The following is a 27,028-nucleotide window of genomic DNA, read 5'->3' as shown; positions in this document are numbered from 1 at the left end:
GGAGGGCAAAGCTTGGAGACAAATAATTACATCAATAATTTTTATAATTATCGATGTAATTAAATAATTACATCGATAAACGTCTTTTAGCATGTAATTATTTGTAAATTTAAACTATAAATACATTATTTTCATTTTACATCGATTTAATTATCTTTAATTCTTGGAAAAGAAAATGTATTCGGAATTAATACAGTTTTTAGCACAATTTCATATATAAAAAAATTGACAGGCATATTTTATTAAAAAGCAACTAATTAATTAATCCCAAAATCCTAAATTGAATTATTTCAATTTAAAAGTAAAAAAAAAATTGCATTTTTATCGATGTATGAAAGTTTTGAGAGTGCATCATGCATCGGCGCTCATCTTAATTGGTCAGTGCGATTAATTGCAGGATAATATTGAATACTTCCCAGTGGGAGAACAATCAGTTTATTTTAGAATTTATTAGAAAACAACAATGAAAAAGAATGCTATATTTGGTTGGTATATTTGAAATACTCAAAGATGAAAATATGTGAACCATCATTTATAAGGCATGCGAGAATAAGCAATGAAAGGAAAGAATAAGTGAGTAGAAATACTTTCATTAATGCTAAATGAATTATTAATAATTAACATTTGTGATATGTTTGTCCTATAAGTTGCTGGGTAGAGCGAATAGCACCGGCCTATAAAGTCTAGACATGAATAAGTGAATTTATGATGACATAATTAAAAAAAAAACTTACGAGGAGACAGAGAGTATGGCAGGAATAATTATGGTTTGATGGAGCAGCAAATCATTTTGTACAATTTATTGCCAATGTTATGTGTATTTCTCTGGTTTGTGTATATTTCGCTCCATTTTCCAAGAATTTTCTTTTGCTTACTGAGACTCAGTGTACATAACATCTGATCATTATCAGAATTATCCACACTTTCGAGAATCCTATATTCATTAGTTTATTTATATATATATATTTTAGTATCAGCAGTTCATCTGTCTTATCAATCTCACATATGCTGGTATTTTTTTTTGTAGATAAACAATGTCTTATAATACACAGAATATTCATTTTTATTCAGGAATAGATATTTTTTACTATCTGTTGTTTCCACAGAATAAAAATGTCTCTATACCATTAAAAAAACTTTGCAACCTTGTCAGATGCTATACTGCATAGCAAGAGAAACATTTAGATTTTTCTCCTGACATCCACTTTCAAATTTCAGTTCCAGAAAACATGTGTAAGAGCTGTTTGTAATTCAGCCATCATATACAGAAAGAACTCAACTCATGCAGTGACAATGTTCAATTGGATTGGTTGACACAATAACCAATCACAGCCACTGGGTGAGCTCAAAATGTGAGCTCACCCAGCCTAATCTTCTCAGCGGTTTCAAAATACTACAAGCTAAGAATTTGAACTGCTACACCCTCTTTACATCTTTTCAAAGGATGCAAAGGTGTATGCATTTCGAAAGCACACCCGGACTATCAACGCAAATGTGACGCAATGTGTACACATTGAAAAGTGCGTGCCCTCTTCATGAAACACTAATGCTTCATTATCCTCGTGAAGAGGGCAATGAAGCATTAGTATGTTGTGTTTAATTTTAGGAATCACGCAAAATCTGAAACATTTAGGGAGACTTTAACGGGAATTAATGCAAAAATATAATATCGGTGATACTGATATTTCGTCGATGAACACCACACACCTAGCACACCCAGAATATTCACCCCTGATATATATATACACACACACACACACACACACACACACACACACACACACACACACACACACACACACACACACACTAGGGGGCTCTGCCCCCCCCCCCCCCCCAGCCGAGTTCCGGACTGGTAGGCCGGTTCTCCTTGAATTCTGATGACTCGAATTTTGAAAACTCGAAAGGGGGGTACCGCCCTTCCTTCCCTGGTGCCTATAGCAACCAACCCCCTGGGTTCTGGACTGGTAGGCCTGTTCTCCTTGAATTCTGATGACTCGAATTTTGAAGACTCGACACTCAGGGTAGCCCTGAGTTTCAAAACATTTCAAATAACTTGGCAAAAAACATGACACAAAAACGTTACAAAAAAAAGCCTTATTTTATATTATAGAGTAGATATATATATATATATATATATATATATATATATCTTTTTTTTTTTTTTAGGTTTAGCACGGTCTTCCTATCTCAAAACCAAAGTAAAGAGTGATGGTGCATGCAAAGGATTTTGGCAAGTAGAAAAGAGGTTTAGGTAAGTATATTTCATGTTTTATATTCAACGCCATTTTGAATACTCAGAATACTAAATGAAAATGTACATTTTTATGGGGTTTCGTTATTTAAAACAAACACATATTTGAAATCTTATATGATCAATTATTTGCCTATGTGTCTTTTTTTATGCCGAGAATACTGATTGGATATTCTAGCTCTTCTTAGCATATTCTTAGAAAATATTTAGATTTGCTTGCATCCACTTATCCACTCTCCAACCAATAGACTGGTTTGAATCTTACTATGTGAATAAATGTTTATCATTATCTTTAAGGTTGGAGATGAATTACTTTGCCTGATGTGATAACTGCCTCACTTATTCGAGCCATTTCAGGAAGTGGCTTTAAAAAGTTTCATCGTTGGTCTCTAGAGTAGGGTTTCCAAACTATTTAAAAAATAAATAAAGAAATACAAACAAATACATAAAAATTAATGAAAATAGAAAAAAATCCTTAGGTACTAATGTTTAATAGGTTTACGATCTTTTGTGGATGGGAATTACATATAAAAAAACTCTGTATTGAGTCCGGTGTGCAAAATATACTGTTCTGTAGCTCTTGTACTACAGAACAGTATATTTGTTCCACAGCACCACTCTCATTGTTCGCTATGAGAGTGGTGTTGTGGATCATTAATGATGAAGGATAGATGAGATTTAGAGACTGATAAATAAGTGAAGAAGAGATGATGTGATTGAAACCTCTAAACCTCTAGAAATCTTTAAGACTACTGTAAGAAAATCTCAGAGAGGAAAAATGTAGAGAAGTCAGAGAATTAGTTACAGGATTAAAAAGGGGGTAGGAGAAGAAATTCACTGCAGTGCTGTTGAAGATTGGAAAACACAGAAGAGAATAATAATGTTGACATGATTATTCAAATTAGCATACGATGACTACAAAGTAGCATATGACCGTGGTTGGGATTTAAGTTATGACAGTATATATTAGAAGAAGAACCATCATTAAATTTGCTTGTTTTCTGAGAAAATTTATTCTTAATTGTGATTTTGATGTGAACAGATGCAAACAGAGCAAGTACTAAAAAAGAAACATACTGTGATATTATTATTATTATTCATGACCTTCATGGAGTCATGAGTCCCATTGTGGGAGGCTCACTTTAGACTATAAAAAATCAGTCATACCACTTCTTAAACTCGTTTACCATCTACACTCTTACCACTGCTCATGCAAAAATACTACTTCTCACACTCTTACTCATCATTTCCTTGCTCAGCTACTTACTTACTGGTCAATACTTACTGGTGAATACCTCTGAACATTTAAATGTTTATGAGCCATTTTGTGGAGAGTTTCAATGAGCATGTTAACTTGCAGATAAGTGGCTTGCTTAGATATTCTTATGTAACTAAGCAATTTTGTTTTAGTAAATATTTTATGATATCCCTGATTGCTATTTCTAATATTTTCCTTGTTTGTGACTGTGATTGAATGTATTGAGATTTATTACGTGTATGCTGTATAAACAGTATTTTTATGTGAATAAGACCAATGATGTCCTCAAGGGTTTAACATTGAGGGATTTTGTGTGATACACTATGTGCTCAGTGTGCTTATTACCAAAGGTGAATGGCTTACGGCGGTATAAAAGTGAGAGCAGAGAAGGTGTGTCAGAAATGTTTCATGAGTAAGTGCCTGAAATGTGAGACTTCAAAAGCAAGAAGATGAAGCGACGAATGTTAATGATGAAAAGCATGAAAACGAGAGTGTTGGATAATATAATCAAAGGAGTGAGAAATAGTGGACAATATATGAATAAGAGTATGAAATAAGTGGCTGAAGATAATATGAATGATGAGGTTTCAATGCAGAGAGAAATAGCATGCTTACGTTTAATCCTTCACAGGAAAATACATGAGCTTGAGAAGCGATTGGCATGTAACACAGCAAGAAAGAGAATGAAAGGAAAAGTAATGGGAAGGGTATGATAAATTGCCACGAAAAAAGCTAGTAACTGAATTGAAACAGATAGAATTGGATAAGTGAGTTGGACAGGTGATTGCCTATCAGATAGGTATCAGCTGGTTTTGTATGTGGGAGTGATATCCCAAAAGAGAAAAGTCACTAGTGGTGTGCTGCTGGTGTCTGTTTCGGGACTATTATTATTTAACTTATATTAATGGTATTGAGATAGGCTTAAATGGAGATACACAGATGCTTGCAGATGATGCAAAATTGGAAAGAATTTGAGGAGTAGATCAGATGTTGTGGCCTTACAGGAGGATCTGAATAGACTGTCTGAGTAAACAAGTGAGTAGAGCTACTAGTTTAATGTTGCAAAGTGTAAAATGTAATTTGGTAGGCAAGGTTGGGTGAGTAATGAGGAAATTTTGAAGGAGGAAGAGATTAGAGATCTTAGAATGGTGGTGTGCAGAGAATTGAAATCTTGGGGTCACATTGCTAAAAGTATGAGGACATCACAACAGATTATGACATTGATAAGGAGGACTTGAATATGCGCAAGCGAAGAGGTTTCTCCTGTGTAAGGCCTTTATCAGGCTATATATAGTCTATTGTGCACAGATCTAGTCACCAGGTGTTCAAGGGGGATGAGGATAACTTAAAAAAGGATCCAGATAAGATTTACTAAGCAGGCATTGGGTCTCTGGAATTGAGATGTGAAAGTGGATTGGAGGAATGCAATTTGCAGAGCCTTATGAATAGAAGGTGAGAGGATATGATTGAGACATGTAAGTTGATCATGCCAGATTAATGGCTTTGAGATTTTTCTTAGAGTAGAGGAAGACAAGGGTAGAGCAAGATTCCATCCCTGAAGGCTGTGTACGGAATTGTGGGTAACGGAGAAGCAGCTTCTTTGCATGGAGAGTGGTTAGTGAGTGGAATGCATTTCCTGTGATTATGGTGGGTGTGGAAACCACAAATGGGTTTAATGCATGATTCGATGATCTTTTTGCATGAGATTGTGGATCTCTCATGATGATCTTTTGACTTCATGGAAGTCTGATGTTAATAATAATAACAACATGCTGTCCTGTTCATCTCTACTTTGTGACATACACTAATTGTAATCGGTGTATGTCACAATCCATCTCTCTCTCTCACACACACATGCGCGCGCACACACACACACACACACACACACACACACACACACACACACACACACACACACACACACACACACACACACACACACATTCAATTATGTTTCATCCTGAAATTCAGATGTTCCAGGCATCCAAATCCATATCATCAGTTTGTTCATTTAGGCCAAGGACTTTTCTATTAGCTTTTTTGTATTTCTCTTAATTTTATGTATTATTGGATTTAAATTCATTTTCTTTACATAGTCCATTAATCCTGATCTAGAGACGAAACACAAAAATTTCTTTTACCCACGTCAGGCCTCCAATAAGAAAGAAATTAATTTCACATCAGGCAATGAATTTCATCCCCCCACATAAAGACGTTCACAAACATCCATGCTTACAGTGGATTTAAACCTATTTAATCCTTTTATCCAAGTTAGAAGTTAATGACTTCACTTAATGACATAATATGACTTTTGCATTACCTCAACCTTGGTGTCACTTCTGGCCTCGCTACCACTGATGAGACCTCAATAAAGGTCGAAACTGGTCTGGGTAGTGACCCTTCCCATAATGCATAGCATTATACATGTCTGTAAGGATATGTGCTTTGCATTATGGGAGATACTAAGGCAAGAGATGTGAATTCATTAGCTTCTTTATACGAGTTGTTGCTTACACTTGGATAAAGGATTTAAACAAAGAATGTAATTTCTTGGCATCTTTAATTTATAGTATAACCAAGTGATAAAACTTCCAACATCTGTCTTTAATCCAGAGTATTTTAATAATAAGATTGACACCTTTTGGCTACTCAAATATGGAAAAATATGCAAACGTGGAAACATGACTTCTGCATTACTCCAACCTAGGTATCACTTCTGGGTCTGGCTCCCACTGATGAGACCTCAATACAGATTGAAACCAGTCTGGGTAGTGACCCTTCACATAATGCATAGCATTATACATGTCTGTAAGGATATGTGTTTTGCAATATGGGATACTAAAGCAAGAGATGTAAAGTCATCAGCTTCTATATGCGAGTTGCCCAGTCCTGAAATTACTTCAGGTGCAAATTTTGTTTCTTACACTTGAATAAAGGGTTCATCATCATATGTTCACTGGACATCCACAGATGCCATGTGGTTGCTCCAATGATAAGTGATGTGCCACACCAGTCCTCGCCCTGTTGTATGCTTTTCTGGAGGCTTCAACTCTCTGAAGATATCAGTCACTCCACACACCATCCATCCATCTTCCTGAAGTTCTACCCCTTCCTCTTTCTCCAGGAACTTTACCTTCTTCTGTTCTGAGAAGTCCTCCTTCCATTCTTTCATTGTGTCCAAAATATTTTAACTTTCTTCTATCAGTATCATTGAGGAGCCTTAAAGTTCTACTGATCTTTTCTAACACCCATCATTTGTATGCATTTCAGTATATGATATCCTCAAAAGCATTCTGTAACACCACATCTCAAAAACAGCTGTTCTTTTCAATTAAGTTAAGGGGATAATAAATCCCTCATTTTTTTTAAATTTTTATTTTTAAAGCTGGATACGAAACTTGGAGATCGAAATCTAAGGGTTTCATGCTGAAGAACTATCGGCGAGTTTAAGCGTAAGTCAACACCTGGGTAGTACAACACTAGGGCAACTCGGAGCAAAGGTGGAGCAAGATCCATCACATCCTTAATATTTTCTCATAATGTAAAATGCAGCTCCTACGAGATGTATTACTGTTTTACATTATGGGGAGAGGTCACTACCCAGACCGGTTTCAACCTCTATTGAGGTCTCATCAGTGAGTAGGTAGACCTTTACTTCATAAAACTTTATCAAGAATTTGTCCTAGTTCTTCCTTATCATTACAGAGAAGTATGGTCTCATCAGCATACCTCAGATTACTGATCAATATACCACCTATCCTAATTCCTGTCTTGAGCTTATCCAATGCTTCACGCATGATGTTCTCTGCATATATACTAAACAAGTGAGGAGAAAGTAAATGTTCTTGTCTAACTCCTTTTCCCACCTGAAGGTAATCAGTCAATCCAACACCTGTTCTTACCGTGGCTTCTTGCTCCCTGTACAAGTTGGCTATCAACCTGATAGTGTGTTAAGGAAAACCCATTCTTTTCATTACTTCACACAGTTTCACATGCTGAAGACAGTCAAAGGCTTTAGAATAATCTAAGAAACACATTACTGAAGGGAGTCTGAATTCTTCATACTTTTCTGTGATCTGTCTAAGGCAAAGGATCTGATCTCTCATGGCCGTACCTTTCCTAAAACCAGCTAGTTCCTCAGGTATCTCTGCCTCAACTTTGGCCTCAATTTTATTTAGCATGATCTTCAATAAAATTTTGCTTGCATTGGATATTAGACCAATAGTTTTATAGTTCTTGCAAGCCTTCATATCTCCTTTCTTATGTAATGGTATGAAAACTGATTTCTTCCTGTCTCTAGACCATGATCCTTTCTCCCATATCCTTGTAATCAATCTATGAAACACTCTTATCCCCCGATCCACTGTGACCTTAATTAACTCTGCTGGGATTCCATCTGCACCTGCGCCTCATTGCTGTTAAGCTACTGAACTGCTCTTTCCACTTCATGCTTAAGTGGAAGAGGTTCCAAATCGGAATTTGGTGAGAGTGCTCCTCCAAATTTTCTTTATCCACTGAGTAGTGACTCTTCCCCTAATACATAGTATTATACGAGGGCTGTTCAATAAGTAATGACTAATTTTACTGTTGCAAAACCACTCATCACAATATTAATTTCTGTGGAATAAAGAAATGTTGCTGTCTGTATTAACAAAAGAGGTTGATAGATGGTGTATCAATCTGGCACATCAGCCCGTATCAATGGGCTAATGTACCAGAGTGTCACGTGACTAAATGCAAGCTTGTTTCGGCGCGCCTATGAGCCGAAACCAGCCATCAAAATGGAAGCATCCTTGGAACAGCGTTATGTGATTAAATTTTGTCTGCGCTTGCAAAAATCGGCATCGGACACTTTTAACATGATACGTGAAGCTTTCCACGATCAAGCAATGTTGAGGGTAAGTGTTTTTCGCTGGCATAAAACTTTTAAGGAAGGAAGGCAAAATGTGGAAGATCTTGAACGTGAGGGAAGACCTTCAGCGTCCATCACAGAGACAATGATCAACACAGCAGCAATTACACAGTCCAACAGAATTTTTGCTAACTTTTATATGAGAATCATTTTTTACTAATTTGGGTGAGCTGATTTCAAATATCAAACCACCCATTTTTCTCTATCACGTCAGGTATTTCCTCTATGGCATTTTCTTTTTGCTAATTTGTAAGTTTTTGATAGTTTTAAGGAGGCAGTACTATGTAGAGGATCAAAAAAATCGATTTTTTAATATTATTTTCTGAAAGTATGTACTTTTAAAAATCTGTTCCTAACTTTTTATCAAGAAATTTGAAAAATTCCCGAAGATGTAGCCTATTATTCAAAGTGGTGCGCAGATCTGAATCGGAGTGCTCACCGCTCTCACTTGTTAGTAAACGAATAAATGCGTAAGAACCTGCAATGCAACGGCACGTACTGATGCTTTGAATGCGAGAGATAATTAGATACATAACTACTTAACAATATTCATTAAAAATTACAAGAATATTTATAAAAAAATAACAATTTTACTTACACATGAGTTTCAGGGAATAAATTTTTGTTTGTAGCAATTTCTGCTGTGTTCTGTTTTGGCAATCCCTTTGAATACTCCAACAGTAGTCGGCCATCATGTGAGAATCCCATCTTCCTTGGTACCGATCTTCCATAGTTTTTAAGTCTTGATGAAATCTTTCGCCTTGTTCATCGCTTACAGAACCTAAATTCTCGGGAAATCTATCAAGATGACTGTATACGAAATGAAGCTTTATGCTCATGTTGCAACCTAGGCATTGGAAATTTTCAAGCATTGTTTCCACTAGATCTTTGTAATTGCACGTTTTTTTGTTTCCAAGAAAATTATTCGCAACGATCGTAAACGAAATCCAGACTTCTTTCTCAATTTCGTTGATAGAGTTGATGAAATTTGAGCCTCTCATTAAAGTTCTAATTTGCGGTCCATCAAATACACCGGCTTTAATTTTTTCATAACTAAGTCGTGGAAATTTTTCACATATGTATTAGAAACAGTCACATTGTAAATCTAAAGCTTTAACATACTTTAACATACTAGTTTGATGAGTAGAGGTGGAAAAATGATTTTTTCTCTGTCGATTAAAGGTTGATTTATAACATTCTGTTCTAAAACATTTAAGGATATTCTAAGAGGCCAATGTTTCTGATTCCAGTGTTGGTTTCTAGCTCGACTATCCCAGAAGCATAGAAAACACGGAAACTTCGTATATCCTGTTTGAAAGCCAAGTAAAAAGTAAACCATTTTAAGATCCACACAGATGATCCAGTTATGGTCTGTATATTTTAATAACTTCAGAACCTTATTAATGTCCTCATATGTTTCCTTTAAGTGGACTGAATAGCCAATAGGAATTGAGCCATATACATTCCCATTGTGTAGTAAGACACACTTGAGACTTCTGCTTGAACTGTCGATAAATAAACGCCACTCATTTGGATGATATTGTACAACACTCATTTCAGTTAGTAAACCTGACACACTGTTACAGTAAACAAATCCACCCGTGTTTAAAATATTGTACAAGATTACTTTCCCTGCTACGATAAAAAGTTATCTTCATATCTTGCTCCAGTGAGTTTTTTTCATTTAATCTTGAAGCTAACAATTCCGATGATTCCTTTGATAGGCCCAAATCTCTTACTAAGTCATTCAATTCCGCTCGAGTAAAACGTTGTGGTCCAGAACTAGAAATTAAATTTTCATTGTCTAGATCAACATCCGGGTCTTGCTCCTCAAGAACATCTGGCATATCCCGATCATGCTCGTTCTCAAGTAAAGGAAGTCCTTTATAAATTGGCACTGCTATTTCATTGGAATGAGCAACTGGCTGAATTGCTGAGTTGAGATTTAGATACACAATTTTTTCCTTATTCTTATTATAACCAGAAGTCTGAACTAAACAAAAATAGCAATCATCGATGTGATTTTTCGGTTCACGCCAAATCATTGGAATGCCAAAAGCTAATTTTTGGCGTTTTCCCTTGCTCCACTGTCGTAAATTTTCTACACATGACTTACACACATTATTTGGATCCCATGACTTGTCCTGATCTGGAATTTTTACGTCAAAGTATGCAAAGTACACTTTCTTAACGAAATCAGTGATATTTGTCCTTTGACTGGGAACACTAAAGCTGCCAAAATGTAGCGGAAGGAATCTACACTATTGACACAATTTCGAGTAGTAGACATGATGTATTTTCTTCACTGCCGACTAACATGCAATTAACAAGGCAAAAAAAACCAGAGACTTTATTGAAACGTTATAAGCACTCATCATACTTTCACGATCGATTAACGATTGACTGATTTCGATCGTTCTTTTTCCGCTATGATGCATATAGCATTAATTTGTTTTAGGCAGTTGTCATCGTCTACTTTTCATCACCTAAATGTATTAGGTCGGTTATCGGCCTCTCTCGCATTCAAAGCGCCAGTACGGTACGTGCCTTTGCAGGTTCTTACGCATTTATTCGTTTACTAACAAGCGAGAGCAGTGAGCGCTCCGATTCTGATCTGCGCACCGCTTAATAATAGGCTATATCTTCGGGAATTTGTCAAATTTCTTGATAAAAAGTTAGGAACAGATTTCTAAAAGTACATACTTTCAGAAAATAATATTAAAAAATCGATTCCTTTGATCCTCTAATAGTACTGCCTCCTTAAAATTATCAAAAAGTTACAAATTAGCAAAATGAAAATGCCATAGAGTCAAAACCTGACGTGATAGAGAAAAATGGGTTTGATATTTGAAATCAGTGCACCTAAATTAGTAAAAAACAAGTGTCAAATCATAATCAGCAGAAAAATATTTTTATTTTTGTTGCCCAGTGTTATCATCAAGGAGGATCGCGGAATTACAGTGCGCCAGCTGCATGTTATTCTGAATATTTCTGTGGGAAGTGTTCACTCGATCATGGCTGAACATTTGGGACTGAAATGTGTTTGCGCCCGATGGATTCCCAAACTCTTGACACCGGAGCAAATGCAGCATCGAGTGGATGTGTGCACAGAATGGAAAGAAAGACTGGAACAAGAAGGCGACAACTTCTTAAAACGCATCATTACAGCAGATGAAGCTTGGTTGTATCACTATGACCCTACAATGAAACAACAAAGCAGTGAATGGAAGCATCCGTCTTTTCCTACCTGCAAGAAAGCAAAAACTGTAAAATCGGCTGGTAAAGTTATGACCATAATGTTTTTTTACTATGAAGTCATTGTTTACCAACACGCTGTAGAACCCAGGAATACTGTAAACAGCTCATACTATGCGGATGTGTTACGGACAATGGTACAGCACATCAAAACAAAGCGTCCATTGCTGAAGAATGGCTTCTTATTGCACCACAATAATGCAAGGCTACATATTGCTGGTGTAGTGGACATTTTGCAGAAGAACAACATAGATATCCTACTACACCCTCCATACAGTCCTGATCTCGCACCGTGTGATTTCTGGCTGTTTCCTCAGCTCAAGAAACCACTAAGAGGCCGCTATTTTGAAAGCAACAAAGCATGTATAAAAGCTGCGGAGGCAGTTTTGAAAGAACTCTCAAAAAACGGACTTTCACGTGTGTTTAAGAAGTGGACGCAACGTTTGGACAAATGCATTGCGTCTCACGGTAGTTACTTCGAAAAAGACCATGTAAATGATGACAATTAAAGGTAATCTGTTCTCTGTATAAATATAGTCTTATAACTTATTAAACAGCCTCTGTACATGTCCGCAAGGAGATGTGCTTTGCATTATGGGATACTAAGGCAAGTGATATAAAGTCAGTTTCCACCTTTGCCATGAGTTGTCCCAGTCCTGAAGATACTTTAGGGCGCAACCTTTGTTTGCTTACACTTCGATAAAGGATTAAACTAAATATATATAGTTTATAGTCTAACCAAGTGAAAAAACTTCCAACATCTTTCTCTAATTCAAAAGATGTTTTTACTTTATTCATGTGAGGTTCTCCCTATACTCAGCCATCCCCTTAGGACTGGGTGAGCCCTCCTAATGAGGGATTAAGTATGTATTTTATGGCTGTAGATTCTTATATATTCACAGGCTGGTTTGCCTGTTCTGAGGGATGAAAAACCCTAGTTTCCAGGCAAAAAAAACCCTCTACCTCCGTATGCGACCAAGTAACTCACCTTTAGTCGAAAGAGACAAGATAAAGGTTCCTCATGTCATGGAAGGGAATCGAATCGAGTAGGCTAACCAATATGCCGGCATCGCATATTAACAGGACATTGTTAAGATTAGTTTTAACTTACGGATCTCAGAGACCAGAGACCACAGATATGGGAACTCTATGAAAAATAAGAGTTGGGAGCAGATAGCATTAATGGCAGAATCATGTTAAAAATGAAGATATCAGGACAGAGCTTGATATTGTTATCATTTAAGAATATATGATCAGTTTATTGTCTAACCAAGTGAAAAAACATCTTTCTCTAATCCAACGGATGTTTTTACTTTATTCATGTGAGGTTCTCCCTATACTCAGCCATCCCCTTAGGACTGGGTGAGCCCTCTTAATGAGGAATTAAGTATGTATTTTATGGTAGATCCTTATATATATTCACAGGCTGGTTTTCCTGTTCTGAGGGATGAAAAACCCTAGTTTCTGGACAAAAAAAACCCTCTACCTCCATATGAGACCAAGTAACTCACCTTTAGTCGAAAGAGACAAGATAAAGGTTCTGCATGTCATGGAAGGGAATCGAATCAAGTTCTTTCTGACCAAAGGCTTCATCTATACCGACTGAGCTATGGAAGCTCTTATCTAAGGATGTATGGAAGGTATAGTAATGGAAAATGAATGTGTGATACACAGCACAAAAGAAAGCAATGGCACAAGCATGATTTCTGGTACTATGCAAGTTATGTTTACAAACTGGTGCAAGATATATCAGAAATAATGGTGAGTTTTTATTGAATGAGTAGGTTTCCCAGTAATTAATAGCATATGGGAAACTGTTAGATGATGATATACACACACAGGACTACAAATGATAGATCTAGAATATTCTGTGAGAAAAAGATAAAGAAAAATAAACTGTAGATGAAATCACAGAAATTAGAACAGCCTTTTAGGGTGAAGATTAAAGGTGCTAATTCATGTAATAGCTTTGAGGAGATTTATTATTATTGTATTGTTATTATGTGACACCTCCAAGGAGTCCGAAGACTCACCGAGGAAGGACACCTACTCTACAACTCTCTGTCTCTACCAACTATAGTGAACCACCATCATCTACACCAACACCATCTACTCCCCACAACTAGTATTTTCACAGACGATCACAAGCATCCATGCCCAATGGCAGGATTTGAATCCACAGCCTTTTGGCTGGAGAGCAGATATGCTAACCACTCAGCCAACCAGGCCAGCAATAAATAGAATAAAATATATAATAGAGTATTGTGATTAGCCTTTAAATGCAGAAGGCTATAACTTCAAAATGCTTAGACAAGTTTGTTATACAAGAAAATGGTGAATTAATTCTAATGGGTAGGGCACTTGTGGGAATATAGATTGGAAAGAAAATATGTCTATGGTAGTAAAGAAAAGAAATTTCTAAATTCCAGTGAGGTACCCCCTCTCCTCAAGGGCTCACTTTAGTTTTAAGTTGGTTGTACTGCATAATTCAGAAGGCTTGGTCAGCGATTCATGTTACAGATGAATGAGTATGGAGAGCCTTTGGAATTCCTTAGCTAACTTGTATAACTGCTGTAACCAGTTTGGCATGAAAATCAGCTCTAATAAGTCAAAGACTATGAAAATAGCAGGAATGATTCAAACATCAGATGCATCCTGAATGAGAAACCTGTATAATAGCTAGAACATTTCAGCTGTTTAGGTACAGTTTTTAATGATGGCAAATTAAATATGTAAATAGAAAACACAGTTAGCAAAGCCCATATGGTACTGAGATATATGAACAAATTTATATGAAATGCAAGAAAAATTAGTCAAAATACTAATCCTAATATATTATTATTATTTGACACCTCCAGGGAGCCAAAAACTCATCGAAGGAGGACACCTGCTCTACAACTCTGTCTCCACTACCCAATCCACCAACTGACCGCAACTACACCAACACCATCTAACGCCGACCACCACTACTTCCAGAGACAATCACAAACATCCATGCCCACAGTGGGATTCAAACCTGCAGCATTTGGCTGAAGATCGGATTACGCTAACTACTCAGCCAGCCAGGCCAGCAAAAAAAAAAAACTTGCGATGGCCGGGAATCAAACCCGGGTCAACTGCTTGGAAGGCAGTTATGCTAACTACTATGCCACCATCGCATATTAACAGGACATTGTTCAGATTAGTTTTAACTTATGGATCTCAGAGACCAGAGACCACAGATATGGGAACGCTATAAAAAATAAGAGTAGGGAGCAGATAGCATTAATGGGAGAATCATGTTAAAAATGAAGATATCAGGACAGAGCTTGGTATTGTTATCATTTAGGAATGTGTGATCAGTGGTCATCTCAGCTGGGATTAAACAGAATGGGAGATGAAAGGTTAGTAGACCAGGTGTTCCATGCAAGGATGGTGAGAAAGGACCTAGAAGAAACTAAAATTGTTATTATTATTATTTGAAGGTGTCAAGGAGTCCAAGGACTCATCGCTGGAGGGTACTCTATTCTACTCTCCTCTGCTAATTGCATACACATATCATATTGATGGGAATTCTCCAACTACACACAACAGAAACACTACTACTATCAATGCCATCTACTGCCACCACCACCAACAGTATTTTTTGTCTGTAAATTTCATGTGTTCTCATGTCCAATTTGTCTGTACATGGGATGAAAACCCATGTTTCCGAGTGGGGAAAACACTGCTACCTCCATATGAGATCATCTAACTCACCTTGAATTGAAAATACCCCATATAAAGATTTCTCTCATCGTGACAAGAATTGAATGCAGGTCTTTTCCAGTCAAAGGGCACAATAGTCGGTGTTCTTCCAATTGTGGTACAAAGGAAATTTATTTAAATGTAGGTGGATTAGTGCAGTAAGAACGTGTCTTAGAAGACTGAAATATAAGAGCTGACTATTAGAGTTTGTTAAATAATATACTAATTTGGAGTAAAATTGTCTATAGAAAGTTAGTAATAATTTTACCTTTTTAGTATTACCATGAAAAGGAAAGATAAAAAACAAATTCAAACAGAAGAAATGAAGTTCCTCAGAAAAACAGCTGGATATACCAAGTGGGACCACAAAACAAATGAAGAAATCATACGATCCCTGAAAATAAAACCAATTAATTACTACATAAGACAGTATAAACAAAAATGGCTAGAACATTTAAATCGAATGGACAACAGCAGACTACCAAAAATATTATACAGATACAAAATAAGTGGAAAAAGAAGAAACGGAAGACCAAGACAGAAATTGCATGAGACCGGAACAGGCACTTGGTCTAAATTCCATGTTAGGAAGAAGAAGTATTATTATAGGATTGTGAACATATCCAGAATTCAGTGATGACAAGGATATTTTTGTGTAGAAATTTGAATTCAGGTGATATGAAAAATGAAGCTCAGATTTGTAAAATTGTGCAGTGAAGTCAGTTCATTCAACTTTTTAAAAAAAAAAAAAACTATTGACAGTTCTTTTTTTTTTTTTTCATTGGGTGTTTCATTTGAATGTTTGTGTAAAGAAGACTCCCATTTCAGATAAGTTTTTTGGAATAATTAATTGTAAATAAGTGTGTATTTATGAGTAAGAGTTGTAAAAGTATAGGTGGATTAGTGCAGTAAGAAAGTGTCTTAGAAGACTGAAATATAAGAGCTATAAATATGAAATATAAATATATAAATATAAATAAATCTAGTGTGTGTGCTTGTTAGTTTAAATTTGTTTATGAAATCATTAAACGTAGAGTAGTATTGTAGCTGGTGAAGGAAAGATAGTGATAGCTTTGTCTTTGCAGGAATTTAATTTTGATTTCAGTTGTTTCATGAAATGTGAGGTGTGCTATATGTATTCGTTCAATTATGTAGGTGAATTATGGATATCTAAGGCAGATGGAAGGAGGATGTGTGCAAAGTGTGATCTGAATGAGGACGTGATGAGTGGTACCGTATTAGTAACTGAAAGTGTTAGTAGCGAGAACGCCATGAGGAGGATGAGTGCTCCTCTGATAGGAAAAAGGGACAATGTAAAGTGTATTCCGTTAATGCTACTTGATTTTCGCAGTGCTCATCTAGTCGCACTGATCAACATCTGCATGGTTGACCTTGTGACTGCCATTGTGTTATACTTTATAAAAGGCAATTTCACCTAATAAATCATGCAGAATACACACCAGAAATCATGCAGACACACTTCGCTTTCAAAAATAAATAGTACAACCCTAAAATTCATGAAATATATATTGCCAATTATTACTGAAAATAGCACTTATCTTTCCGGAGCAATTTCCAGCATTACCAAGTTTCATTGGTTTCATTTCTTAAAATAGCTCCTCTTAGAAGTAAATGCTATGGTAAAAACAATCAACTAAAAAGTTTAAAGGAAACAAATTAGCTCTTACAGCACAGCATATATCATTACAGTGAAGCTTGTAAACTTCATTAAAATGAAACTTGCTTTGATTGCAAACTGCTAGACCAAAACCTGAAGATGAAGATATCTGCTTCATGGAAAATCCAGTTAGAACGAAAAGTCAACATCCTTGAAGCTTAGCAACTTAAAGAAGACTAATAGTTTTATTGTTAACTTTTAGTTCATTTCTGTTTTAATTTCCTTAATTCGTAAAGGCATTTTTATTATTATTATTACCCAAGACCCCATGGAGTCAAGACTCATCTTGGAGATCCTTTTATCATATCCACAGCTCATCATACAGTGCTTTAAACACACTCAAATTCTCTGCAGACACCATACTCTCTGGCAAGGCATTCCAATCATTCACAACTCTGCAGAATAAAAACCTGCTTCTTATTCTCCTGCTCACACCCACTTCATACAGTTTCCAGGGATGACCTCTGGTTTTTCCCTAATCTCCCACTATTTTCTGTAGAACCTCTCCAGCATTGATCCTATAACAGCCCCTTAATAACTTGTAGGTCTCTATCATATCTTTCCTCTTCCTACTGTCCACCAGACTCTGCAAGTTGCATCGTCTCAATCTTTCCTCATACTCGGCATCCCAGAGGTTAGAAACTACCTTAGTCACTTCTCCACCCTTTCCGGCATCTCTTCGTCCTTCTGAAAACCAGGTGACCAAATCTGGGCACAATAGTCCATGTGTGGCCTAATCAAAGACGTGCAAAGGAACAAGAATCTCCTTTCTTCTACAAGTCAGTGTCCTTTGCATCATTCACAGAAACCTTTGTGTTGTCTTCACAATTTTGGCTGAGTCCCCTAAATTTCAGATCCTTATCAACTGTTACCCCAAGATCTCTTATTTCCTCTGCCTCCGACAATATATCCTCACCAAACATAAATTCTGCATTCCATTTTTGTTTTCCAAATTTTAGACCTTACATTTTGCGACATTGAACTCACATCCTCATTCCTGTGCCCAATCACTCAATTTGTTCAAGTCTTCTTGTAAGGCCACAACATCTTCTCTACTCTTCATGGTTCATCCCAACTTTGCATCATCTGCAAACAACTGAATATCGCCATCCAAATCTTCACCAATTTCATTAATATACAAGTTAAATAGTAATGACCCTAAAACAGACCCCCGAGGCACACCATTAGTAACTTTCTTTTTTATGGATATCGCTCCCCTATACACAACTTGTTGATACCTATCAGATAGCCAGTCTCCAATCCATGCACCAATCTGATGTCCAACCCAATCCACTCTAGTTTGATTATCAACTTATGATGCAGTAATCTATCAAAAACCTTTCTGAAATCTAAGTATTTTACTGTGTATCCTTCTCCTCTGTTCATGGAAGCAGTCACCTTATTGTAATAGGTAAGTAGATTACTAAAACATGACCGCCCTTTTGTAAATCCATGCTGCCCTTGGAATATATTTAGACATTGCATCTAGCAGATAGTTTTTGAAAATTCCCCAAGCTGCATTGATCTCTTTTCCAGCTAACTCCTCATTCCATGCTACACCTGTAAGCTTTCTCCCGAGCTCTTCTTAATCACCCCCCCCCCCTTGTAGTTCCACATATACCCTTTTGTTACAGCGGTCCTCACACTGCTGGTAATCACCCAGGTAATCACCTCATGGTCACTCTCATCAATTGGTGGGTGATTTGACACTTCATTTATAATTACATCCTCTGATGAGATGACAATCCAAGACCCTCAATCCTCATGTAACCTCTGTTACATACTGTCTGAGGTAGTTATCTCTCAAAAACTCAAGAAACTAATTTCCTTTACTTCCAGTTGCTATCTCATCATTCCAGTCTATATTGCCATAATTAAAATGGCCCATAATGATCACTCGTTTCTTATTTGCTTGGCTAATTTGATTATACATTTCATAGTCACTACCATCCACATTTCCTGGTCTATAACAACATCCAACCAAGTATTTCATTCTATTCACCTCTATCTCACACCATACAGTCTCAAAACCACTGGCACTATTTCCCTCTTGCATCTCTATTTTGTATGTTAAAATAGGGTTGTCCCAGATTGACTTAGAATTTGAGTGTTTCTTCTTTTTCTGGCAAACAATTGTTTGCATTTGTATTTCCCTTTAGAGATTGAAAGAAGTGATATTGGTTCAGTCAAAATTGAATATTTTGCATATTAGTTACTTTCAATTTTCTGTGCAGTTGCAGTAATTATTATTATTATGTGACACCTCCAGGGAGTCCAAAGACTCATCAAGGGAGAGTGTGCCAACAGCATTGAATGATTGAACTCCTTTCAATTACTAACCATGCTCAAACTTGCTTAATTTTTTTCGTGAGCCATTAGTAGCACAGGCTCTACCAATCGACCAACCTTTGCTGGCAATAATTCTCTGCTTTAGCTCTTCACTAACTTCAGCAATTGTTTGTTGGTGAAACTATATGTATTTATAAGTTTTTTTTTTTTTTTTTGTCTATTAGTTTTCAACTATCCTTCTTTAAGACTCTTTACTTTGCTAAGATTAGCTTGAAGTTTGTTTGACTTTGTCCCAACTGGATTTTCCATGATGCAGATATCTTCATCTTCGGATTTTGGTGTCCAGCACTTTGCAATCAAAGCAAGTTTCGTTTTAATGAAGTTTGCAAGTTTCATTGTAATGATATGTGTGCTGTGCTGTATAAGAGCTAATTTGTTTTCTTTAAACTTTTAGTTGATTGTTTTTACCATAGCATTTGGTTCTGAGAGGAGTTATTTTAGTCAGATTTATGTAAGGGTTTTAATGTTGATAGCCTTATATGGTCATTTATGGAGTTCACATGTTCCAGTATTGACATCATTTTACACTGCATTTCTGTCAAAACATTCTGAGGGGCATTATCAGCTTGTTGATCACTGAGTTAAATTTCAAACTTAGATACAGCTACCTCCCAATGATTTGTTGTTACTGGAGCTGTTGATATATTATGTAACTCTTGAACATTCATCATCATCATCATCATCAAATTCATGATATATATCTGCAAGGGGTGTGCAGGATATGATAGTACTACATGAAAAATTTACATCATTACTAACTTCCTATCTACAATTTTCCTCCGAATCTGTCTGTTACCTGTCAAGAATCCAACATTATCAGGTCTTATTTTTCTGCCTTCTAAGGCACTTTCTACTGTATCAATCCACTTATTTCTTGGTCTTCCTCTGTGTTTTTTTCCTGCCAACCGACAGAGAACACTTGTTTTGCTAATCTTTTCTTTTCCATTCTGTTTAAGTGACCATACCACCTGAGATTAGCTCGGCTAATACATTCCAGGATGCTGACAATGTCAAGTTCTTCCCTATTATCCTCATTTTTAATATGATATTGCCATTGATGCCATCTTAGGGAAAAGATTCCCCTAATCTTTCTCAGGACTCTGATATCTGTGGTCTCTAGTCTTTGGTCAAGTGTTTTACTTCTGACCCAGCTCTCAGATCCATAAGTTAAAACTGGTTTGAACACTGTCTTGTATACAGTTAATTTAGTGTTCCAACTAATTTCTCTCTTATTCCATATGAATTTATTCAATTGACTTCCTACCATACTAGCTTTGTTGATTCTGTTGTCTATTTCCATATTTAATTTACCATCTTCAATAAAAATCATGCCTAAGTAGCTGAAATGTTATACTTGTTCTATAAGTTCTCCATTCATAATTCTGTTGATATTTTTAATGTTTCTGCTATTTTCATTGTCTTTGTCTTTTTACTGCTGACCTTCATACCATATCTATTACATATTTTTTTACCACTGGTCATATTTTTTACCACAGTGCTGTCATCACTGCTTGTTTCATTTAGCAATTTTTCAAAGTAATTACTCCATGCTTCAAGGATATCTTTTCTCCTGTTTTCATGTCACCTTTATTATCTCTAATTCCTTTTACAGCACTCTTTCTTCCATTTCTGAGCTTCTTCAACAACCTCCAGAATATGTTGCCACCTTGATATTTATTTTCTATGTTCTTGCCAAAGTCCTCCCATGACTTTTGTTTAGCCAGTTTTACACAGTGTTTAGCTTTCTTACATTTGTCTCTGTATTCTCTAAGAGCACAAGCTGACTTATTTGCCAGGAACTTTTGATATGCTTTGTTCTTTTCCTTCACTGCCTGTTTAACTTCCTGTGTCCACCATGAAGTTCTGATTTTTCTATCCTTGCAGACAACCTCACCACATGCCTCTCTGGCTGAATTATTCAGTTTTTTCTTCAAGGTTTGCCACTGAATCTCCAAGGTTTGGTTCCTGTTCTCAAACTCTTTCATTTTATCTGCAATAATCTTTGTGTATTTTAGTCTAAAGTTCACATCTGAGAGCTGCTCAACTTTTATTCACTTAAAAACTTTCTTACATGTTCTTCTTTTCAATATGAAATTCAATTTTATCCTGCTTGAGACTAAATGGTGATCACTTCAAATTTCAAATCTTTTGTACACTCTGGTGTCCTGCACCAGTGGGAAAACATCACTATCAACGATAACATAGTCAGTGAGACTTTTCTTATTCCTTGCCTCTTCTCTCCATGTAAATTTGTGCACATTTTTATGTTGGAACATTGTGTTAGTAATAACCAGTCCATGTCCTGAGCAGAAATCCAACAGGTATTTGCCATTATTATTAGCTTTGCTGTTTTGTCCAAATTTTCCCAAAATATTTTTTATGTGTGACAATCATTTCCTACTCTGCTATTTAGATCTCCAACAAGGACCAACTTTTCCTTTTTCATTGTCAGTTGCTTTTTCTAAAGCCTCAAAAAATACCTCCACTTCTACCTTAGTAGAACCTGCTGTGGGATCATAGGCACAAATAATTATCATTGTCCAGTTCCCCATTCTCATATTTGCCCACATCACTCTACTTGAGACTGACTGCCATTCAAGAAGATTAGCCTTGTATTTAGTGTTGAATACTATGGCTACTTCTTCTTTTCCTTGATTGTCATTGCCTGAATATAACATTTTGTTTTTATTGCTCAGAAAAATTTCACCAGTTCTTGTCTTTTTTGTTTCAGTCACCCCTATTATGTAAATCTGGTACTTATCCAATTCTTCAGCTAGCATCATTTCTTTGCCATTCAGGCTTTTTATGTTGATAGTACCGATCTTTAACTCTGGTGATGTTGAGTTGGGGTTTGTTTTCAGATTTGTTCCAGTAGCTGACTTTTCACTGTTTGCTCTGGTTCCCTGGTGAAAGCAACGGGGACCTTGTTTAATTGGGCGACGCCCCAGCCAGCATGAAATTCTGTCATGTTGTACCATCATTTTTTATTTTGGTTTAAGCCAATAAGAATACAATTTGGTTGGCTAAATCCCAAATTGCCAGTCCATCCACGTCCGTCCAGTATCCAGGTAGATACCCAACAGGGTGCTCTACGAGAAGTTGAGTATTGGACATTAGGTCAGAAGCCCTGGTCTGTTCTCTGCATTCCTTTGAAGGCTATGTGGAGGTCTCCTCTCAGTTATATAGCTTTGACCCTTAAGCACGCTCTCTTGAAAATTATGGTTGTTAAATATTTTGTTGCAGAAAATAAAATTATTTCGTTTTGGTCCATAAATCTTTGTTCTGTTACTGCAGATTTTAGGAATTCTTGTTTCCAAATCAATGCTCTCTAAAGCCCCATTTTTTTGGTGTTGATTTGTAAAAATATTTTGACTTCACTGTTTTCTTCTACAGTCCATTTTTTATTCATCTGTTTTTTTCCAGTAATTTTCAGCTTCCTGCTCTGATTGCCCAACAACAAGGAGAGATTCGTCCTGTAACCCACCTGATGCCTAGGATCCCCAGCATCTGATGCAGTTCCTTGATGACCCAGGAGTCAACTGATCCGGTACGGATTTCTTCTGCTTTTCATTATGAAGATGTGGGGATGGAACACTGTTAATCTTACTCTCAGTTGAGACCTGTCTGACTGTCTCTGGGATAACCCTGTTGATAGATACACTGCTATCAGAATAGTTCTCAACATCATTGAAGTGCACAAGCCCCCCCCCCCCACAACAGGCCATGTTCCTTGGGGTGGGGGGTACATTATTATTATTATTATCTGACCTCATTCCACTCACTGATCACTCTGAATGCAAAGAACCTGCTGCTCACACCCTTCTTATGTAGCTTCTTCTTCTTCTACCCTTCCTTCTACTCTATGAAAAATTTCCTCTACATTAATCTGGTAACAGCCCCTGACCAACTTGTGTGTCTCAATCATATCCCTTCCCCTTCTGTTCACAAGTGGGGGGATTATGATTGAGTGCATGATATGATATGAATATGAATACAACTTGCTCTCTGCAAGTTGCATTCCCTCAATCTCTCCCCCCCCCTCTTGTACCTGACATTGCATAGACTTGACATTGACTTAGTGAACCTTCTCTGGACTCTCCCCCATACATCCCCTTGAAAACCAGGTTCCAATCTGTGCATATGCGGCTAATTAAAGTCTTATACAAGAGAACTAACCTCTTTGCTTTTGCATATCAATGTCCTCTTCATTATTGCCATAATCTCTTGTGAGTTCTTACAATTTTAGTAATATGACCCTGAAACTTCCAATCTCTGTCTGCCATCATTCCCAAGTCTTTCATTTCTTCTACATCCTTCAAAATTTCCCATTAATTGTATACTTTGCATCCAACCATACCTACCAAATTTCGAGTTCTTGCACTTTGCAAGATTAAGCTAATAGCTCTACTCATTTGTCCACTCATATAGTCTGTTGAGATCCTCCTAAAAGACCACAACATCTTTTCATAATTCTTCCCAATTTTGCATCATTAGCAAACAGCTGCATATCTTCATTTAACCATCTAACTGGCCATTATGGATCAAATACTCATCCTCATGTGCTTCGTATCCATCATATATTTCAATGTAATATCAATTGTGTTACAATTTTAATATGCACTTCGCATCCATGATAACCTTGTCATCTATAGACATCTTGGCCGGTAGCGTGGTTAATGCATTTTAAACTGTCTCGTTGCCAGCATGTGCAACACTCTTCAGCCATGCATTTCTATTAACCATTGCTCACCAATAAAAAAAATCTGTTCCTCACTCACATTCTCCTTCTCAGTGATGGTTTTACATTCTACTCCTCTCTCCCTTTATTGTATAAATAATCTCTTTTATATTAATCCAGTATAAACTCCCATTTCCTAATGTGTTCTAATCCTAATGGCTTGTCATGGCCAGGTAAATTGATTCTTTGAAAACTGATGAATGTTTTCATAGGACAGTTAAATTAATCCTAGCTACAAACACAAACTACTGACAACCATAATGTGTTATGGTTGTCAGCGGTTTGTGTTTTCTTGGCCAGTTTGCCTGTTATGAAAGATGAAAAACCTGAGTTTCTGTGAGGAAAAACCCTGTCACCTCCTTATGTCCTTTGTAAATTTGCTTTCAATTTGAAAATCTTGATAAAGTTCTTCATGTCCTAGGCAGGATTCCAATCAAAGAACATTGTTGAAACCAGCTGATGAGGCTCTGTATAAACTGCCTCACTAACTTATACACTACTATTATATCATCCCTTTTCCTTCATTTGATTTGTCCTCATAGTTACTGTCCTTAGAGCATGATATTACTATACTTGATTTCACACAGTTCTCATTACTTCAAAAACCAGATTACCATATCTGCACACAGTAATCTACATCGAATATGAATATCTTGATAATCATTCTATAATTATAAATAATCTTTTCTACTGCAATCTGTTTATTACAAGTTCTGCCTTAACACAGCATAGCTGTTGTTGAACACTTGCATTTGAATCATGAAGGACGAAGGCATCTGGAGAGATTGCTGTTTTCTGAACTTGTCAGTGTGTCAATGCAGGGAAATTAGAATACCCAGGGTGAATGGTAGATGGTAGCAGGGGTGACCTCTTGTGGGAATGGGTGCTTGTGGGAAGGGGAACAACATCAGGTAACACCGAGTCGAGAGGGGACAATGATAGGTATAGAAGCAGTGAAATTTTTATGCTCTATACTAATGCCAGGAGTATCCAAAATAAAGGAGATGATTTGGTGGCATGATAGCATCAGTCTGGCCAAAGATTATTGGGATATATGAGATGTGGTTGATGGAGAATGATATAATAACAGGAATTGAAGTGGCAGGGTACAGCATTTTTCGGCAGGATAGGAAAGGAACGTGGTGGTGGAGTACTGCTTATGTACTCTAAGAGTGGAGGCTTTGGAAGGCAGTCACACTAATGGTTTTGAAAGCATATGGTGTGAGGTAGAAGTAGCGAAGACAGGATATTTAGTGGGATGTTGCTACAAACCAGGGAGCACAGAGGGTGGGAAGCAGGAGATGTTTAGGCAGTTGAGCTTCGCAAGTGCAAGAATAATGATTGTTAAGGGTGATTTTAACTGCAGCAGTATAAGCTAGGAAGACAGAAAATGCATGTAGTAATAAGGGGATGGAATTTCTAGAATTCTTGAGGGACAGATATCTTAGGCAACATGTAATAGAGGGAACAAGAGGTTCAAGAGTTTTGGATTTGGTCATAGTCTCAGAAGAGCTGATAAGTGAGATGACATCTCTCCCACCAGTTGGAAAGAGTGACCATATGATTTTGACTTGGAAGATGAATAGACATGCAAGTGTATCAAAGAAAAGGGAACGTATGTGGAATTATAAGGCAGGTGATTATGATAGTCTTAGGTATCAAGTAGGGGCAGTTCGATGAAGGGCAGAATTGGAAGGCCAGGATATCGTTCGTGCTTGGGAAATTGTGAAGGAATATTTGTTAGCAGCGATAGTAAGCTGTATTCCACGAGTGAAGAAGCGGACACGATTTGGTATAAAGTGGATGACAAACAATATCAAACAGGAACTGCAGTTGAAAAAGAGATTATGGATGAGATATAAGGAGAAGAGTGGAGGGCAGATACACGAAGAATGTAAGACGCAGGCCAGGAGAGTGACTAGTATGGTGAGGAAGACAAAACTGGAATATGAGAAGAGATTGGCTCTAAGATCCAAAGAAAATCCTAGGGAATTTTTTAGCTGTGTGGCCAGTAGCCAGAGAAATGATTGTGAAAGAATGACATTGCAGGATAAAAATGGGAATAGAGGTGCTGATGCAGGGGACATAGTGGAGTTGTTCAATGAGCGCTTTATTGGAGTATTTCATCCTGGAGAAGGTTTTAATACTAGAGGGATTGGGCATTCAGGGTTTAGAGGTGCAAGAGGAGAGTGTGTTCCAAATACTGAGTACTCTGCATACCAGTAAAGCTGTGGGACTGAATGGTATTTCACCACTGGTTTTGAGAGAATGTGCTAAAGAACTGACAGCTCAATTGACCTGGTTCTTCAGTAAAAGTCTGGCTGCAGGATAGGTACCCAAGGAATGGAAGGAAGGTAAGATAGTGCCCCTGCTCAAGGGCAGCAGCAGACTAGGAGTGTCTATTTAATATAAGCCAGTTTGTGTGTCATCAATAGTTGTAAAGGTCTTGGAGAAATTAGTGAGGGACTATATACAGTGTTGGGAAGATGATGGTAATGTTATCTGTGAGAATCAACATGCATTTGTTAAGGGGGGGGGGCTCTTGCTTCAGTAATATGATTGCCTTTTATGATAAAGTGACAAGAGCAGTTGATGATGGAAAGGCATATACTGCTATTTTTTTGGATTTTGCAAAGCTGTTTAACAGGGTGCCACACGATAAGCTGATATTTAAGTTGCAGCACATGGGTTTAGATGGCGGGTTAGTCAAATGGATTCAGGATTGGCTGTCTGATAAGTATCAGAGAGTTGTGTATGGTGGAGCAATATCAAGGAAGCAGAAGGTTACAAGTGGGATTCCACAGAGCTCACTACTCTGTATTATTCAACCTTTATATCAGTGACATTGTCAATGGATT

The 27,028-nt window shown here is 37.0% G+C and overlaps 1 protein-coding gene across 1 annotated transcript in view; it reads left to right on the top strand.

Annotated features, from left to right (window-relative positions):
• Nucleotides 1-27,028, top strand: part of LOC150103937 (voltage-dependent calcium channel type A subunit alpha-1-like) — a 1,762,795-nt gene that overhangs the window by 175,349 nt on the left and 1,560,418 nt on the right. Inside the window, exon 9 of the mRNA XM_090397103.1 lies at nucleotides 2,170-2,254. Coding sequence (XP_090253229.1) covers nucleotides 2,170-2,254 — 85 coding nt within the window. The remainder of the gene's footprint in view (nucleotides 1-2,169; nucleotides 2,255-27,028) is intronic.

The sequence above is a fragment of the Typopeltis vanoorti genome, chromosome 8, assembly GCF_054136105.1.
Source record: "Typopeltis vanoorti isolate ZY-2024b chromosome 8, IOZ_Tvanoo_1.0, whole genome shotgun sequence".
Classification (NCBI taxonomy): Eukaryota; Metazoa; Arthropoda; class Arachnida; order Uropygi; family Thelyphonidae; genus Typopeltis; species Typopeltis vanoorti.
Note: the sequence above shows the minus strand (reverse complement) of the source record. Positions and strands in the feature narration are given on the sequence as shown.